At 38.8% G+C, this 20300-nt stretch overlaps 1 protein-coding gene across 10 annotated transcripts in view; it reads right to left on the bottom strand.

The window, feature by feature from the left end:
* The window catches only part of GREB1 (growth regulating estrogen receptor binding 1), a 106255-nt gene that overhangs the window by 14590 nt on the left and 71365 nt on the right, over positions 1–20300 (bottom strand). For 6 of the 10 annotated variants that reach the window (XM_064448057.1, XM_064448059.1, XM_064448058.1 and 3 more), the window contains exons 21-27: positions 18616–18705; positions 15921–16537; positions 8645–8747; positions 6764–6922; positions 4452–4594; positions 3522–3683; positions 112–316 (exon numbers count right to left, since the gene is read on the bottom strand). In XM_064448057.1, the coding sequence (XP_064304127.1) occupies positions 112–316; positions 3522–3683; positions 4452–4594; positions 6764–6922; positions 8645–8747; positions 15921–16537; positions 18616–18705 (1479 nt within the window). Of the gene's footprint in view, positions 1–111; positions 317–3521; positions 3684–4451; positions 4595–6763; positions 6923–8644; positions 8748–12225; positions 12848–15902; positions 16538–18615; positions 18706–20300 lie in introns of those variants that run through there. The other 4 variants (XM_064448062.1, XM_064448063.1, XM_064448064.1 and 1 more) reach the window with 4 other exon arrangements.

Genomic DNA, 20300 nt, shown 5'->3' with positions numbered 1-20300 from the left:
GATCATATATGCTAGCTACAAGGTGTGTGTCTACATTTCACTGTTGACTAACAACACCTTGAGGGCCCAAGTCATGCATCCGCATTTGTTAGAACTTTTTGTTATACTTACCTACTCCTGCACTGTTGAAAATGCTTGGAAGAACAAGCATGATGTGGTTGGGCCAATACTTCTTATAAATGGCCATTTCGTATTCCTTGACAACTAACACATGCAAATGACTGGCTCCATCCATTGCATGATATAAATTGAAAAGTCCATGTTCATGACGACCAGTGGTGGGAGTAAAAGTGGGGCTTTTTATGTAATCTTCACTCTGCAAATAAAAAGAAATGTTTCACTTTTAACTGGAGGATGTTTAAACAAAGAGAACCAGACACCTCAGGAGAATAAATCAGATTCGCTGACGCTGATCAAACTGCTACATCTTAAATCACCTTTGTAGGAAAGTAAGCAACTTTCATAAGAGCTGGGAAAAAGAAAACTCTATCACTTAGCTTATTCAACTGGTGAGAGTGTGGTAGACTGGATAGGACCACTAACCTTGACATGCCAAGTGCACAGGGACCTTGATGCTGGATCTGGAAAAGGATTGAGGTCCATATGACATAAGGTGATAAGAAACACCTTACTTCAAAACTGCAGTACAGCCCTTCTGACTGGCTATCACCCAGTCTTGAATGCATTGAACCTCTCTAGGTGCTTCCAAGTTTGATAGTACAGATCCTGAAAGCCCTCTTTCTACAGACATCCAGGACTGTTCCAGTCTGGGCAACTGATTTTAGCCTGGTTCCTACTAAGGTCATTAAGGACCCAGAATTGAAGTGTGCCTCTTTACAGAGACCCTCCAAAGCCCTCACAATTAAGTACTCCAGATCTAAACCTGCCAAAGCATAAATTAGTAGATTTGACGCCAGTAGAGTTCACGAAAAGGAATTTAAAGTGGATCAGGAAAAATATTTTATAATGGTTTAATAATCCAGGTTTATATCCCACAGCATTTTTCAAGCTTGCAGCAAGATTGCAGGCACCATCTTGGAGGAAGCAAACAGAAAAAGAAGCAAAGGAAGAAAAAATGGGTTTGGCAAAGCCTCAAAACAGGTCAGTGGCAGAAACAGGAAGACAATCCACAAGGACCCAGTGCACAGTTCTGACTGCATAGCCAAGCACAAGTTTACTGGGTGAGGAAGAGCAGGAAGTTTCATCCTCACATTGCATACTTGCTGCTGTGTTGCTGCCTGGGTTCTCCCATTTCAAATGTGAACTGGACAGAAAAGCCTTAACTAGAGTGTGGTATTGATTGATTATTGGAAGTAGCTTATTTTCTCCAGGATGGAAGTGATACTGCTTACTACTGTTTCACAGATTGCTTCAATATTCCAAACAGTGTGGCCTGAGCAAGGCACAGCTTCATCTTAGAAATGGATATTAGGAGTCACTGTAAAGGCCAACAGCAGAGTTTGCATAGCCTGTCAGATGGATGACCTTACAAAGTGTTTTCTACAAGTGTGACGTGATTCTTTGGACAGTCTTGAAGCCACAACAGAGATTATTTGAAAGCCTCATTTTTATATTGAATCATAGAATCATTAAGGTTGGAAAAGACCTGTAGGATCATCAAGCCCAACCGTCAACGCAGCACCATCATGTCTCCCAAACCATGCCCTGAAGTGCCACATCTACACGTCTTATAAATACCTCCAGGGATGGTGACTCCACCACCTCTCTGGGCAGCCTGTTCCAAAGCTTGACCACTCTTTCAGTAAAGAAATTTTTCCTAACATCCAATCTAAACCTCCTCTGACACAGCTTGAAGCCATTCCTCTCATCCTATCACTAGTAACTTGGGAGAAGAGACCAACACCCGCCTCGCTACAACCTCCTTTCAGGTAGTTGTAGAGAGCAATAATGTCTCCCCTCAGCCTCCTCTTCTCCAGGCTAAACAACCCCAGTTCCCTCAACCTCTCCTCACAAGACTTGCTCTCCAGACCCTTCACCAGGTTCGTTCCCCTTCTCTGGACACCCTCCAGCAACTCAATGTCCTTCTTGTACTGAGGGGCCCAAAACTGAACACAATATTCAAGCATTTATGTAGAATAAGACAGGATAATCCACTGCATTCCTCTACAGTAAAAAATTGCTTCCTCTTAGTAACTGGGTGATGTGGAATAAGTGCTGTTGTTGACTTAGAAATCAAACGTATGTTTTTAGAAAAGGTACAGCACTGAAGAAAGTGTCAGGGCGAAGTGCAGCTGATATGTGAGGAATCCATTCCACGGAAGTTCCCTAGTAACCTTAGATGCCGGCAATGCCAGGAGAACTTGGTGTACTGACTCTAAGAGGAGTTGTCCGGAGGGTGGAGCAGTGTGGAGGCATCATGGCCAGGCTCTGTGGTAAATGGGAACTCGAGGTACCATGGAGCTGGTATGCTGCATATTTGCTACCCTAGGCCAACAGTCCATCATACTTTTGACCAAATGCTGTCCTTTTGGTGAACTTTGTTCATTATAATATCATTATAATACCAAAACACACCTCCATCCCCAAAGTTACCAGCCTCTAAGGTGCGACCACCCCTCACTGGGCATGCGCTTTGAATTTCTTCTAGTCTACGCTTTTAAAAGTGAAGGAAATTTTACACCAGTCATAATAAAGGTATGTATGACTAGAGTCACTCAAGCTCCACCCAAAAGATAAAAAATAGTATAAAATGTGCGAAGAGAAAGAGGGTGTTAGGGAATACCATCGCGTACTCCTCTAACTTCTGGGACCAGTCGATGAGCTGAGCCTCTCTTCCCCTCCACTGGGATGCCTTTGGGTAAGATTGGAAGCCTCTATAGAGTCACTTTAAATCCCTAATGTATTAGAGTTGCTTTGATTCATATTAGAGTCGCTTCATATTTGTTTAGCATACTTGTAGCCTAGCAGTGTACTCATATCTTTGGTATTTATGTGTGGCTTGTAACCAGCAATCTTATCATCAGTAATCCAAAGAACCCGTGTATCTGTTGCTTTAATAAATTGCACCATTCATTAATCTAGCTGTGGTCATTCTCATTGAACGTGACCAGCCTGGGCATCTGCCAAATTAGTTACTAACAACAAATACTCTGATGAGTGGTTACTTCTACAACCCTTAGAAAATAAACCATTGACCAAGTCTGAGACTAAGACTGGACTTAGCCACACCTAGACTTCTCTTGGAGGAGGAGTTTAGGAAGCAAGGGGGTCCTGTCTGAACCTTATGACTGAATGGCAGGGTCTCTCCCTGGCCACTCCTCAGACTCCTACCATTAATGCAACAGGTGATAAACAAAATCATACGTCTAAGGCTCGTTGCTGAAACCATTCTTTCTTTAACATCTTAAACCCATAACCAAAGACCTTTTGCCCCAGTATCAGGGCATCTTCATTATCTCTTAACAGCAGGACCAGAAATGTAAATAATTCTAATTCAACAAATTTTAAAATTGGTGGTGTCTCTCTCCCATGTATGGCCATAGATATAATTATCCATCTACCTTATCCGTGACTAGTGGTAGCCTCATGCTTTCCAGTTGCCTTCCTGGTTGGCTAAAGACAAAATGATGCTCCTTTGACTTTGGAATGATAAAATGCAGCTGGATCTCTTCTCCCAGCATAGAATAGGAAAAGGCAAATGCATGAAGAGTGGACTCATAAAGCTGAGGATGGGAAAAAATAAGATAATTCCAGTGGTTAGAGTCAAACTACAAGGTTTCAGAGTAGTTAATACAATTATAACGTTACCAAACAGACTACAATCACTTACTGTATTGCATTAGATTTTGCTTTGTGATTTACAAGGTGTTAAGCAATGCCGCCTAAGATACAGCATACACTAAAGAAAAAACAAATTAGACTCTTCCTTCTTCTGAAACCCTTGTTTCAGCTTTGTCTTGCAGATGGTAGCAATACTTACAGGCCACTCTGGGCTTTCAGAAATACTGACACATAAAAACCAGTATTTGCATTTCTAATGCCTTTTTCCTCACATTCTAATAGGCAGGAAATTGAAGGGTTACTCTGAGTAATAACAGTCTGTATGCCACATGTAGACTACTCTACGCTGGACTATTCCTGTATCAGAAGTATCATCTTTTGCAGTTACTTAGGTGAAAATGTAAGCAAGTCCCAGTGGAAAAAGTTTACTGGGAAAGTAGTTTTAACTGGTAGTATACATGTAGAATGCAGACTACAGCACTGAATAAGCAGTGTAAATGAGGCAAGGATCAGTCCTCTGATGTCCCCAAACCTGCAGTCTGGTCAAGACAGGCAAACCTCAAGAAATAACAAAATCTGTAAATAAGCTGGTTTTAACACATACGTACAACTTCTAAGCCAATTCAAATACAGCGAATGTACACAAAACTGTGTTTGGATTGTGTTGGCTTCAGCTTCTGATCTGCAGAGTAATATCTGGAAATCTTTACCTGGTACCTAGGATTGAAACCCATGTACTGATGACACTGTTCACAGTGATGGTAAGTGTTATATGCTGCATACTTGGACAATCTCATCCTAGTTGTTTGACGGCGTGTATACATATCCTCCTGTCTCCTGTTTGTTGATCTGTCTATTAAAAAAAGAAACAACTTAAATATAACATATGTTACATTTAAGGCCAGAATATATTCCCTTGTGACAAACTGTTTCTGTCACTGTAATTAGCTTCTAGGAACAATGGCAGGATTAAACATATGGAAATTGAACAAGGAATTAATTCTGAGCATAATATGTTTTATAAATTGTTATATGCAGCAAAGAGGACTACAAAGAAGTATCTGCAAATTCATGATTATGATAATTCCGTACAGATTTCACGTAAGGCTGAGGTGTAGGCAAAGCCAGATTATTAAAATTATTATTGTTGTTGTTGTTATTGATTGAATGTTTCCAAAAGTAATAAATAGTAAAAAATAGTCTTATGACAGACATTTGCCATCCTCAATGGACATCACAGTAGATTATGTGAAATGAAGTTTGCAAATTTAGTGATGTTGCTTTTTAGTGAATATCCACATTTTAAGAAAGGGTCTCCTTTGTGGGAGACTGAAGGAAGATGAGATGCAATTTCTGCTGAAAAGGACTCCCGTTATGTCATCTGGGCAAACCTTTCTCTCAGATTTTCAGCATCAGATCAGGTTGTTCCTTGTCCTGTCAGGTTGTGAAAATCACTAAGAGTGGAGTTTCCACAGTCAGTCTAGGCAACCTGCTCCATGGTTTGACCACTTTCATTCTAGAAATATTTTTCATAGTACCTAATTGTAATTTCCCATGTTGCAACTTGTGCCTGTTGGTCTTGTCCTTATGCTGTGTATATCTCTAACAATTTGTGTCCGTAAGTTCCCATTAGGAAGTTGAAGACAGCAATCAGATATCCCTGCGAGACTTCTCCAAACCGAACAAATGCAATTACCTTCATTTTCCTATGTACATCACATGCTTCAGGCCTCTACCCATCTTGGCAGCTAGCCACTAGACTCACTTCTGTATGTCAATGTCTTTCCTGTACTGCGAAGTCAAAAACTTGACAGAACACTCCAGATACAGTCTTACAGGTGCCATGCATAGAAGAATGATAGATTCCCTTGGTCTGCTTGCTAGATTTTTAGTAAGCCATTATTAACCCAGTGGAGAACTGGTGACTCATGTTCAAATAGTTGTCTGCCAGGATCATCAGGTCACCTTCCTCAAAGTTGCTGTCTATACAGCTGGCCACAAGCCTGTACAGCTGTAAAAAATTATTCCATCCCAAGTGCAAGATCTTGCATTTACCTTTGTTCAACTATATGAGGTTCCTGAGGTTTGTTTCTGGAGGTCCCATTTCTCCAGTCTGTCAAGGTCTTTCTGAATGGCAGTGCTACCTTCCTACATATTGCCTGCACCCCCAGTTTGGTATCATTCATGAACTTGCTGGCGTTGCATTCTGCCCCTTTGACCAGGTTATTTATGGCAGTCTTAAACAGCGTTTGCCTCACTATAACTCTCAGTATTGCCATGCATACCCAGCTGTCACTTTCCTGCCCTTCATGGGTCTGGACATGGCTTACAGGAGAGTTTGTTCCATAACTGTTTTGAGGACTGAGGGTAGGCTGACTAGGCTGTAACTGCTTGGATCCTCCTCTGTCCTGTAGAGGAAAGGCGTGGCATTTTCCTTTTTCCAACCATCAGGAACCTGCACCAATTGTCATTATCTTTTAAAAACAATAGACAGGAGCCTCACAATGGTGTTGGCCAACTCCCTCAGCATGCTTGGGTACATCCTACCCAGTCCTGTGGACTTGTGTATGTCCAGCTGCCTAATTCAGAGGACTAATTCACACCTCAACACTCCAGGAACCTAGATCTAGACATACGCATCTCACACTTTCCAAACCTAAACCAAAACCTAAAAAATAAACCTATAAACACTTTTAGGTACATAAATAACTTTACCCACACAAGTCACTTCATTGCTACAGAGCAGGACAATGCCACTACATAAAAACATTCAAATACACAAACTTATTAGGGAATCAGAGCTTTTTTTTTAATGAAAGACTACCTAGATAATATTCCATAAAACATTTATAAGGTTCATACTCTGGTCCTTCATCTGGCAAACTTCAAATCTTTTTTCACTATTACTTAGCCAAGTGCAATTCTGATAATTTCACTCTGTTTAAATTGTTAACAGGATTCTCATGTTAAAAAAAAAATAAATACATGTATGTGTGCCAACCCAGATTTTTCAAATTCTAACCTTCACTGTTTATAGTCTGAAGCTTTGAACAAATCAGACTTGCATCTTCATATTTTGGGTCATGGATAGTGTAGTCAAAAGGCATCTTCTTAAATTTCTCCAAATCTGGCCACATATCTCCAGGCTGATGGTAGTATTGATCAGATTCTTCTTTTATGTCTGTATTATTATTGAAAAAATAAGAACTCATGTGATGAAAATTTTTTAAGTTCTTTATATTGCTATAAATGGTTTTGCTATGCCTATTATTTCTGCATCATTTTTTCTTTCATCATTCTGAGCACGCAATATTATTATGCATCAAGACATGCACCTTTGAAAAATGTACCTCATACTTCAGTGCAATTCTGGCTTCTAAACCTTTGTTATCAACTTAAGACCTCTGTAATCTTACTGGAGCAGTTGGTGGGGTGATGATGAAAACACTGTCAGGACTCTGGTAAGGCTGATCTACCTGCATCCAGGCATTTGGAGTCTTTCCACTGACCACCACATTTGTGAACTCAGTTGAGGAAAGATGTGTTATTCTCACTGCAGGAAAGAAGCCCTTTTAAAGCTTCAGAAATTGCATTATTAAGTACAGTGCAGAGTAAAAGTCAAATGCCCCTTCTAGTGATAAGACCACAGTAATCAAAAATAAGTCACCCTAGGGTAAAAGAAAAATAGTAAATGGTATTGGTATAATGTGCAGTGAACTCATGCCTTTTTCTGAAACAGGTTAAGTGACGTAAAGCCCCAGATGTACACAAGTCCTTACAAAATACTTTTATACCTTTGTCAAGAGGATGAAAGATCTGACAAGAGTAAAATGGACAGTAGTGAGGAGCTTAGTTTGGGGGTCAGCTGTAAGCTGCTGTAAAGAGCCATAACTCCATGTCTATGAATATAGACTAAAAGATTATTTACAAAAGGTGAGATCCTGTCTGTTGGCACCAAAAGTAAATATGAAACTCATGTGGAATTAGTCAGATGGTGAAATAATCTTCATGCCCTGACTGTGAATTACCTCTAAAATCCTGCCTAAAATACAAAGGGTTGATTGCACAAACCTCTCCCCTAGCAGACTGGTCACATTTTCCACAGGTTTTGCCATAAACGTTGGGGGATAGCTGCCTCTTTCTCCAGCACAGCTCAGTGTGGAGGAAGACTCCTGGGTACTGCCCCAAAAAGCCCTCAGAGACAAGAGCTGAGGCACAGTCCCACAGGAAAATCACTGAACAGCTTCCAGACAGGGTCTGACAGAGGCAGCTAGCAGGCAGGTAGCACCCACCTGATACTCTCCACAGCTGACTGTGGGCATGCTTTTAGTGAAAATTAGACATATCCCATAAAATTTCACCCATATTTTTTATGTATTCCAGCCCTTAATTACAGAAATAAATCTGGAAACCCAGGGGAGTGATAGACTGTAAATAAAGGAAGTTTGGACTAAAGTTAGCTATTAGAGAGCAGGAACTGTTTTCCTCCCTCGTGTAGTCTTATGTACTTAGAAAATATGACATTGCTCCTTATGGTATAAATCTGCCAGAATGTCACTGATCCTTTTTATATACTTCACCACAAAAGTTCATTCCAATTATAAACTCAAAAACAATGGCTGGATATAATTTTATATACATAAATGCTGTTGATTACTTCCCAAGAAAAACATAGGTATGTGATTTTCTTACTGAGAGGAAGATTAAATTATAAATTATGCATAAAATAATACAGTATTCTTAAGTATCAGTTGAATATCACACCAAAATTTTCTTAAAAGATTTTAATAATGTCAATTAATTGCAAAGGTGAATGGCATAGAATATACAGCCAACTACTTTTCAATTAACATAACAATTTTCTACAGTCTCCAGAAGAAATATTTTTATATCAAGAACTTACTAATGTTGATTTCTTCCTCATCATAAACATCCACTTCTGTCAGTCTAATCAGCATTCGGGACAAAATACTGAGGAACTGCAGGTAGGCACCTGTTTTCCCTATCTGTAAATACATGAAATAGAAAATACAAAAGTAAATTTTCATTTTTCAACGTGTTACTTTTCCACATATCTGGAAATTGCAGCTGTAGTGAAACCAAATATTAATATTCAGTGCTTGCATATCCCTGTATTTGCATATTCCTTGGCATAAATGAAATGCTTAAATGATCAGCAGTTTTGTTCTCTCTGTGCAGGAACCTAGTTTGGAAAATGTATTTTATATCACGGTTCTAGTTGCAGGCCCACAGACAAGAATTTTCTCTCCTGATGTTATAGTTTCTACATAGGCAGTGAACTTTTAAAAATCCATACAAGTTCATAAAATGTTCCAGAAGACCACCTCATGCTACAAGAGAACTAAAGAATTACCTCAACCCTTTCATGTTTGCATAATTTACCAGTACCCTGACTGCTATTGAAGTACAGCGACTCCCCTGAAGGACAAAGTGCATGCATCTAGAGGGCAACTTGGGCAGGCCACTTCCGCTCCGGGAGGACATGGTATATGCAGCAATGTGTTGGTCCACCTCTTGTGATGAAAATATATTATTTCCCTTCCACTGTTTTAAAATTACCTTTTAAAACTTTGTTTCAAAATTATCTTAAGATTATTACTTTCTCCGTTTTTACCCCACCAACACACTGTATACATTTTCTCTTCATTACACCGAATATTATAGCTGCCCTTTTATAGTTTTTTCAGCTGAAAGGTATAAGCCACAACCAATTATTTACTCCATGGATTGTTCTGTGTCATCCACATAAAGTTTGCTGATGATAACAGCAAGTAAATAGTGCCATATCTAAGCAGACGTCTTTACAAACCATTACACTTGAACAGGAAGCAGTATACAATGGGTTTCAGTGAGAAAAAAAGAGCCCAGCAAGCTCCTGTCACTCTCACAGGAGAATTTCGTGTGTGTGTGTATAGTTCAGCCTCAGAATGTCACTAAGGTCCAGATGACAACTTAAGACTAAAGTCACACCTGCACAGGGTGAGGTTAACATGTAGGCACATTCTCCCGCTGCAACTGTCTGATTTCACAGAGTGGTATCAGAGTTTGGACTGAGTCTATATTACTACTGAATTGAAAACCCAGCTTCACAGCCATTACTGCTAGGACATGTCAGAAGCATAGGGTGTTGAAATACTAAAAATAGTATTGGATTTGGTATTTTCCATGTACTTCAAGCGAAACTTTCATTTTCTCTCAACATTTGAGGATGAGAGGCTTTGAAGCTGAAGCAAGAGTAGGGAAACATTCGTTTTGCTCAAAGTTCAGTATCTGTTGTTCTTAATAAATCAGATTGCATTTGAGCAGTGTCTTGCCAAGGGTGCGAAAGGGTACCGTTTTCCCTGTTGAGGGTCAAATAAGCTTTGCAGGTACACATGGTAGACCATGTGTTAGCACACAACTCTGTGTTATCCAGCAGTAACACAGGAAAAAAGTGACTTTGAATAGAGGAAATGAAAGCATGGACCATAGCTGGCCCATGGACCAGATGTTTCTAACTCCCAGTCTGGGGTTTTATCTAAAATCCATTGAGACTGATGAGAATCTTTCTGTTGATCTTGGAATAAGGTTCTAAACTTAGCTGCAATGGCTGTTTATTGGTGAGCTAAAGAAAAGCATCTTATCTTCCCACATCTGAGGCAAACCTGATGGTATTTTGTTCTAGAAGAAAATACTTCCAATGTTTTCTCTCAAGTCTGAGATTGCCTTTTTATGCCTTTAGGAACATATTTTATAAAGTGCCTCTGATCATTTCTTTAAACACTCGGTGGCCTGACAGATTAGCAGTTCCCTGATTTCAAACAAATGAGAGATCATTTGTCAAAAGTACACAACCTGTTTCCCTGATACCAGCTATCTCTGTGAAAAACTAATTCCTAACCTATGGGAAGTGCATAACCTATTTGAACTGTCTACAGAAGAACAGGCTGAAAACCTTGGTTTTTCTTTTTGGTAACCATTTAAAACTTATTCTACCAAAATAATATATTTTTCTTTGCCTGGGAGACCAGCCTTCACCAATGGTTTTCAACGGTGTATCTGGGAGTGACTAGACTACTACTACGTGGTACTTAGATGAAAGGTATCGGTTGTCAATTGACTCAAGTATACACAAAGCTGTAGGGCCGTGAGTCAAAAATGTTGGGAACTACAGGACTACAAATGCTGGTCCGTAACCACTAAACTAAACCATATGTACTTATGGTATTCCATGCATCATATCTTACCCAATCTCATTATCTGTCACATTAAAAGTGTCCAATACAGTACTATGAGCTTATGAACTGTTAGATATTAGCAACACTGTATGCAAAATGCTGGTGGGAACTTGCAGGAATCTCTCCATGTTTTCAGAACATTTTGGTGCCAGGAGAGAGATCAGGCTGATCACATAGCAACGTTCATATTTGGACTCCCTTCACGTGCACTTTTGCCTGCATTTGCTGCTGAAGAAATTAATTAGTGAAATGGAGAATGTTTTCCACGTCATTTTGAGAAGATTTTCAAAAAGAAATTGAGAAAAGAATGACTTCTCATTTACAATCAACATTTACTCCAGAAGGGAAGAACCTTGAAAGAAATTTTAAACTAGGTACGTGACTGGGCTGTAGCTTTACAAGTCTTTAAACAAGCCTAGTACAATGCTGTGTTGACCCTTATTAGTGACTCTGGGCTTAAGCATGATATAATATGCTTAGGAAGTAAGTACTCTGAGCAAGGTGGTTTTCTCCATATCCTGTCTTTGCTCTGCAGGCTAAAGCTGCAAACATATTAAAAGAATGAAGGAATCTGGAACTGGGCTGCATTTTTACGATTCCTGAAACAAAATGTCCGTGAGGGGTGCTGCTACTACAGACAGCTCTACTTCCCAGAAAGAGATTCCTCAAATAAGTGGCAGTGCCCAGTGGCTTAACAGATAAGGCACTCGGGGGCCAATATTCCCAAAGAAAGGAAGGATTATTCTCCTTTGTTTATATCTCCCTGAATTTGGAGGACAGAAGTCTGATGAATCAGTCTTGGAAGAAGAAAATCCCAGGAGACTAAGAAGTAGAAATCTCAAATCTTGTGAAAACTTACGATAAATAAGGAATTTGGGGCCTGCAAAGATTTAGTATTTTGGTTTCTGTTTTCATCCTTAGCGTAAGGGATGATTTGGCCCATAAAAACCTAAGAATATGTTTACCGTGCAGCTCTTCATTCATGAAAATTGTAGCTGTAGCTGAGCAAAAGGAAGTAATATAAATTCAAATTCTTCCTGCAGAAAATTCAAGATGTGTGAAGGTCTAGTTTTTGGGTCAAAGACATACACTACCTAAGAGGAGTGGAAAGCTCTCCAAAGATTTTTACCACTAAACTGTGCTTGTCATAGATATCAAGGATAACCTGAAAACAGTCTCTCTGTCTAAGAATCTGAGAGAGATATTCCAGTCAGAGAAATTAGGTGTGTGCCTCCACATTTATTCATGGAAGTGACATCCAAACATGCTGTTGCAGCAGGATGAACAGTAATGACTTCCCTTTTTTGACTTGTTCCAGACACTGGACACCAGGACCACTAGAAGTACTTTATTATTCTTACATGTTGCTATAAAGTATCATCTGATTTCAGTCTTGACATTCAGAGAAATATGGCAAAAGGGGAAATAATTCTGTTTGGCTTTTCTATTTCAATTTCCAGGTGAGATAGTTCTTCACATGCCACAGCAGTGGTTTTCAAACTGTGATCTGCGAACCAATGGTGATTCATAAAAAAGATGCTGATGGTCCACAGACAGCTGGTCAAATGGTGCTGGCTCTTCTCCTTGTTTCCATGTGATACATTCTTCTAAAAGACAGCTAACAATAGATATATTAAATATTTCCCTAACGTTTTTCTTACATAAGCTGAATGGAATATAAACCCATCGTAATAAGATTTTAATAGGAGTAGAGGAAATAATACAAATAATATGGGCAACAGTTTTCTTCCTTAGAAAGTGTCTCAAGACATGCTTGCTTCATTCCCTGGATGTGGTGCCACGGGACTGAGCTGTGCTTACGAGCAGCTTCCATGCTTAAGGAAAATGTTGGTCCTAAGTTGCAATATCTGGTTAAAATACAAAGATACAAAACCTTGATTTGCAGTTCGGGGAACTTCAATGTTTTCAATAAAAATATTTTAGTGAATTTAGGCTTCCTTATAGGCATTTTCTTGGGTGCACTAGGGACTAGATGGCTAGCCATATACGTGATACATGTTGTTCATGGTGGTGCATATTTATTCATACCACTAATCGATCACTAACCAATGTCTTAACTTCGATGATGAGAGCTAACTTACAGATAAATATATAGATCTATTCTAAACCTATCCCATCTTTGCTGCATTTCCTAAAGCCTCTTGTAAAAATAATGCACATATTGCCTTCTAATGTACATAATTGTAATTGTAAAAATGTAAAAAAATTGTAAAATGTCTTTGTGAGAGAAGGGTGAGTGTACTTTATTACTAATTACCCCGAGAGTGAGAACTATAATTTTGGTTCACTAATGTGCCTAGTTTTCTTCCTATGTTGATTTCATATTTTTAATTTTAACCAACACATTGCTTCCTGATTTGAATTTTAGTAAAGTAATTCCTACCTGATAAAGAAAACACCGACTTCCTAATTTTTTAAAAGATAGTACTCTGGCAGTCTTATACTTTGGCTGAGATGTTATTAACATTCAGACAGGTGCTGTCTAATAATTGCTTTTATTTCTGCCTATACCTCTTCATGCATTAAGCATTAAGTCCATGTAAAATGTTGATATTACCAAACACATGTGTGAGTAAAACCAATTTCAGGAAGAAAAATTATTTCTTCCCAAAAAAGAGAAGGGTAATTCTACTTTCTGGATACTTTATTGTAACTATTCCCTAGAAGAAACACTTTATTTTTATACCTTAAACTAATAAACAAACAGCATACTTTTACAGCTCTTTGTTTGGTTTATAGTAGTTTTTAGCACTTTGGGATGTTAAAATAGTGAAGGAAGCAAAGCTGATGTCTTTTTCCACATACTGAAATGAATATATACCCATAAACTTTGATACTTATGAAGAATTGTAGAATCATTAAGGTTGGAAAAGACCTGTAGGATCATCAAGCCCAACCGTCAACCCAACACCCCCAGGCCTCCTAAACCATGCCCTGAAGTGCCACGTCTACATGTCTTTTAAATACCTCCAGGGATGGTGACTCCACCACCTCTCTGGGCAGCCTTTTCCAATGCCTGACCACTCTTTCAAGTAAAGAAATTTTTCTTAATATCCAATCTAAACCTCCTCTGATGCAGCTTGAAGCCATTTCGTCTCGTTCTATACTCCTAATTTGAGGCATATGAATTTGTTCTGCGTGAAACAGGTATATTCTTCAGAAAGAACTGAGAAATATAAAATTAATAAACATGTCCTTTAGGAACTGATCCAACTGTATGACCCAGTGCATGACTAGGAAATAATCTGCATTGTGGAGGAAGCTGGAGAAGAGGTGGAGTTTCAAGTAGAAGTTGTTATATTAAGGCTGAAATTCACTGCTGTACAGAGGATCAACAGGAGTCCTATTCAATATTTGGGAAGAAAAAAGTTTTGATAGTGAAAAGTAGTGAATACCATACCCCGAAACAGAGCCAATGAATAAATAAGCTGCCTGTTTAATTAAAATTAGTTAAATGGCAAGTAACAAGTGTGATAAGCATCAAAACCTTCTCACAGGTGTGTAGTATGGGCTCAGAAGTCTGCGAATGACTCCTCTGAGAACCACAGATTTATATTTATGACCCAAAACCAAATGAATACCAATGAAATATTTACTTATCAGCTAATCTGGATATTTAGGGTGGCGCTGGAAATAGTATCTTTGCAGGGTTTGATATGTATGCATATAAAATTCTAACAAAAAGTGTCATAGCATGTGTTTTTCTTTGAGATGGAAATGAACATCTCTCTTCCAGAATGTATTCATTTTTATGCTGCAGCTGAGTACGAAATTCCGTTTCCTGATCACATAATACCTCAATCTCTGGCAAACATGGACAATTTAGATGAGAAGACTGGATAGTGAAAAACTGCTCCTCAGAGTATTTGCTGGAATTCTTTATGAATTGCAGTAACTTTTGCAGGAAGTCCCGATATTAAAAGCCCATTTATGCTCTTTCTACTCTACTGCACCATAAATTTGGGTGTACAGTGGAACACAATCACTTAACAAATAGCAATATGTAGTTTCCTTTTGCAATGGCTGGGCATAGAAGAGTGGATCATGTGGCAAGTTAAATCAGTAACTCTCTTTAGATTAATTCTTTGGGTTGATGTTACACTAACTGGAAACATGGACCTTTGTCTTGGTTTGGATTTATTCTTTTTGACTTCTGAGGTTCACAGGCCATATATAGGCTCTCAGTAGGCATGGTGTCTCCTCCTATCTTGTGGCTTCATACCTCAGCAGAACACTGTGAGGCACAATATTACCTTTAGCACGTAACATATGCTTTGAACTAGGAGATAAGTGCTTGGAGATAAGTGCTAAACATTATTAGAGAATTTAGAAGAGAGTGAACTTCTTAGGACTACACCCGTCCCATATATCTTTTCAAAGTCATTTAAAAACTCTTTGGTCAGCTACTCATTTTGTAAATATGGCTCTGCTAATGTTGAACTGGCCTTCTTGCATGTATTGTTTACAACAGCTTCTATTTCTGTCTGCTGTGTGGAGGGAACAGAGAAAATAACTTAATTACAAACTCCCAGGTGTTTTCAGATTGATCATAAGAAAGTGCTTTTATGAAGATCTTTGATCTCTATTTAAAATGTAAAGGCATATCCACCTTTAACAAACTGAAATTATACATGAAATCTACCTCTTGAGCAAACTATCTTTTAAAACATTTTTGTTTTAAATGGAAAGAGACTGACAGAAAATGAACATTGCTGCAGCTTCTTTGTCTTTAAACTCAGGCTAACAGTAAAGAAAGGAAGATTATTTTATTAGAAGGGATTAAGAAATACAAGCAACTTACTCTCCACAAGAAAAAAAATCCCTCCAAGTATGAATAATAACAACTAATCTGTTTTTTCTGAGAATGTGATAAAATTAAACAAAATAAATCAATGATAATACCTTGTTCTTATTACACACCTGTGGTGGCCCACTCAGCAGCAGCCTCCTTGGGTGAAAGGTGTCCATTCTGCCCTCATTTCTATTATTGTAGTCCATATGGATTGGCTTGGGAACCGTCCATTGGCGGTAGTATAGAGACTGCTCCGTGCAAGTCATCATCTTACTCATAAGAGGACGAAAAGAACTTGCCCACATAACAGAATGATAAGGCAAGAGGGAAGATGATTTGGGAAGTCCACTGCTGTCCGTAGAAGTAATAATGTCATAAACCAGTTTGGGCAGGAAAACTATGGGAGGCTGTTTTGATGCTTTGGTCATAGAGCACTGAGAGGTCTGTAGGATGAAGGAGTTATGAGTAGGCACAGAGGAGGAAGAAGAGGAGGAGAAAGGTGAGGAGGATGATGAGGTGATGGAAATTTGGGCACTTCTTATGTTTTGTTTTGTATCCAGCTGTTCAGTTACCGGTGGCAAGTGTTTGCTGATTGTTGTTTGTGCCCCCTTGTCTACCTTCTGCTTCTGCCTTTCATAGTTATTTGTAGTTTCTTCAGTGCTGTTGCTTAGGACTTGGTGGGGGGATTTTGCTGTATCCCCTGCTGCTATTAAAGGAGGAGATGACTCACTGCAGAATGCTGTAACTAAAAGTAAATTTGTGTTTCAACACAGTGCAACTACCTCTGCTAGTCAATGCAAGTTAAACAAAACAAAACAAAGAAATAGTTTAGATAGAGTATCCATCAAACATTGCAGTCCCGCTCCTGTTCTTGCTTTCACCTTTCTCCTATAGGAAGTCATAATGGGATTAGTTTGGAGTATTCATCTCAATGCAGAAAGTGGTTTTTAAAGTACTGAAGCGCGTAGGAAAGATGTCAGTGGTCGTCCTGTTCTCTACTTCCCCCATCCATTCCTTGTTTCAGATACTTTCATCACTCAAGACAAATACAAAATTACTGAAACCATCATTTAAGAGCTCAAGAAAATAAGTATTCACAGGCTACAGAAATGTCTGCACAGACTGACATCTAGAAACAGCCCTCAGCTCTGAGTCAGATCTGATCTGACACTCATGTGTCTGCATTGGTGCAGCACTTACTCTGATCTAATAACACCTGGCTTTCAATTCTCTGATGCTACATAATGCATTAACGCACTAATACAACTTTTGGTCAGCTCAGAGCACATGCTGAACTCACGAATGCTGGCCTTGAATAGGTCATGGTGATATACTCCACAGCTAATTGCTGATTTTCTGAAAGTGGTATATTTTTACCTTACATATTCTAACTACTAAGATCTCTTGAAAGTTTAAGGCCTCATTTTAAGTGGTTCTGAGCATCTTTAACGCTTAGTGAATTCCAAAGAGGAGATGCAAATACTTTGTATTCCCCAAAGTAGACTGGGAACTGGTTGAGGAATCAGCCTCAGCATGGGAATAGGAATGTCTGAAGCTGAACATAGATAAAAAGAGCTTTCCTCTCATGGTGAAAATAATGGTCTTGGTTCTGAAAAAAACCCCACGTTTTCATAGAATCGTAGAATCATTATGGTTGGAATCGAACTAATAAAAGTCCATACTTTCTCTTGGTCTCAAGAAATAGTAAGATATACCTAGCTGCATATTAATCTGAAGTAGCCAGTAAAGGACATTAGCAATAAATACAAAAATATCACTGGCAGTATGAATGGTTTCAAGTAAAACCACTGTGACGTCTCTCAAAACGCCAGTGTCCAAGAGCACAGAAAAAAAAAGGAAAAAAGGTTTCTTCAACCACAGGCAAATTGAGGCCACAAAGCTACAGGCAGGCCGCATGGGCACTGTGGAACTGATGAGCAGCCCAACTTTAAAGAAGAAAAAAACATTTTGAAAATTAAAATGTTGGTGAAGCTTATCCAAACGTTTTCAAGCTTTTTTCCATTTGTATTCACCACTGTGCCTGTAGAAAGGAAATCATGGGCCAAATATGCATGTCACCGTGTTGAATACCACAACTATCAAAAAGAATGTACTGTTACTGATGAAAACCAACATGTTTTAAAAAGCTGCATGAGATTGGGACTCCTAGGGCGTTATGGTACAATTTATATTCCCCGCTTTTATTCAACTCTCCTCTTAATATTATCTGCATAAAAAGCATGCAAAGAAATTTATCAGATAAAAGAGTTGTAGTAGTTCCCAACATTGCCTCATGCTTTCTACATCAATTTGCAGATTAAAAAGGAACAGAAGATTTTAAAAATTGTCCACCTCCAAAAGAGCTTTCAAACAGTGCAAAATTAATGAGTTAATATTCCAGAGCAAAAAGAAAAATGTAAAAGTACCAATGAAACCAAGCATGCTTTTTCTCCTGCAGTTTTTAAAAAGATTTTTTAAAAATGTGAAGCGTGTTTTCTTCTTCGTAAATTATCATAGCTTCAGTGAACACTGTCAGCCATCACAGTACTAACTGAGGATTCAAACCTCAGCGGCACATATTAAAGAAGCGCCTGGCTCAGGCATCCATCCTATGATTATTTTTCAGGCAAGAAAATATCTTCTTTCTTATATTTCAGAAGTCTGTTGCTTATTTTTTTAAAAGTTATCTTTAGTGATCCCATTAAAATAGGCCTTACCAAAACCTTAGTGATTCATGCCTTTTATTATTTTTCTAATAAGCGGAATAAAAGGTCTTTTTTATGTCCTGAATGTAACTTAGTAGAGATAATCTTAAGGTCTTACTGGAAGCTTTTGAAGAGAGAGATGAAGATGCAGAGTCATGGGAATGTGATCTTTCTCTTTTCATGGGACTTCTTTTTTCTGAAGTAGAACCTGTTTCATGAATGGTAGTAGGGGAAAACAAAACCAAAATATAATATAAGTAAGCCTGTAGGAAGGCACAGCTACATTGTCAAAGTAGAGCAGGGCACACAGGCAGGTTTTGTTCTCATTCTGACACTGTTTTCACTGTGGAGACTATCTGTTCCTTCCATGCAATATTGGATCAGCCAACGGTCTAATCTAACTATGCTGAGCTGCAATAGCTTCACAAAATGAACGCTGCAGCCAGGAGCTGGTAATTTCTAGGCATGTCTCAACCATGTTTTCTCTTTCTACCCATGCCTTGCTTTCCTCAGTAATCCAGTGTCAGGGAAACCAACAGTCAAGAAACTCTATTTTGTCAGTATGTTATGAAATTACCTCTTACTCCATACATTACAGTTTTATGGCCAGATTATATCTCACCTTTTGGTGATGAAATCCATTACTTGGACGGCCACCAAGGACATTCACTTGAGATTCCTAGCTTAGGCTTCTAAGTTAAAATGCTTGTTTCTGTACAGTTTTACTATGACAGAGACATAAGCTCTGCCACCAGAAAACTTAGGCTATAAGTCTTTCTCAGGTGTTCTGAATTGGACTCTGGAGGCGCATACCATACTTCATGGCCTAGGAAAGCAGCCTTACAACTTAGATGCCTAACAACTTAGGTGCCCATTTGACGCAGATCACATACAGTCTCAGTGCACTTCAACTAAAGGGACAGAAGCACTCATCACATCTAAAGTAGGCCTCTATTTAAGGCAGTCGGAGTATGACCTCAGGTATTTTATTCCTCTATTTGATTAAAGTAAATAGTTTTGTTCTGCTTGTTCTGCTATCCTTATTATCAATGAGTAAGAACTTAATAGGCGAGCAGTAACCAGCTCTCTTCCTCCTCGTAGTATAGAAAAGGAAATGAAGGCAAGCAGTTTGAGATTTAAATAACTCACAGGGACAAAAACCCCTTGTTTTCCACAGTTTCAAGCAGAACAATAAAGAAAAATGTAAAAAACTTATTGATAACCAATAACGCCCATCAACTGTCTCTCAAAAAAAACCCCTCAACAGTTCCTGGTAAATTATTTTTGTTTGTTTACATGTTTATATGTTCTTAATTCCTCTTTAAAGAAATTATAAATTCACCAACTCTACACTGTCAATTTGAATTCATGGACATTTTAACAGAGTACTCAGAGGTTACTGTGTTCAGATATATTTTCTAGCCATACTATTTAATACCTTACAAACTAGAGATGACTAAGCTGTACTATATACAGTTTGCTTGGGAGGAATCTTCATCATTGTCAGTATGTAGGCAAAGGTTCGGTAGCATCAGTCAGGGACAGTTTAGGTGGAGTTGCCCATGCTTTGAGAGAGGGGTTGGGTGACTGCTTCCCAGTTGGCAGAGCTCACACTTCTCTGCTGCGGGGAGGGCAACGCAGCACAGGACTCAGAACAGTGAGCATCACTGGATGCTCATTCGAGCTCCACTTTGCGGCTGCCAGAACATATGGGTAAATGAGGTAGGGAGGGAGGGGAGAGAAGGGAGCCAAAAAACACAGAGAGAGAACAGATGCAACAGCAGGACTGCAGGAGATTAAAAT

Source organism: Phalacrocorax carbo, chromosome 3, assembly GCF_963921805.1.
Source record: "Phalacrocorax carbo chromosome 3, bPhaCar2.1, whole genome shotgun sequence".
Lineage (NCBI taxonomy): Eukaryota > Metazoa > Chordata > Aves > Suliformes > Phalacrocoracidae > Phalacrocorax > Phalacrocorax carbo.
The sequence above is the reverse complement of the archived record's forward strand: the minus strand, read 5'-3'. Positions and strand labels throughout refer to the sequence as shown.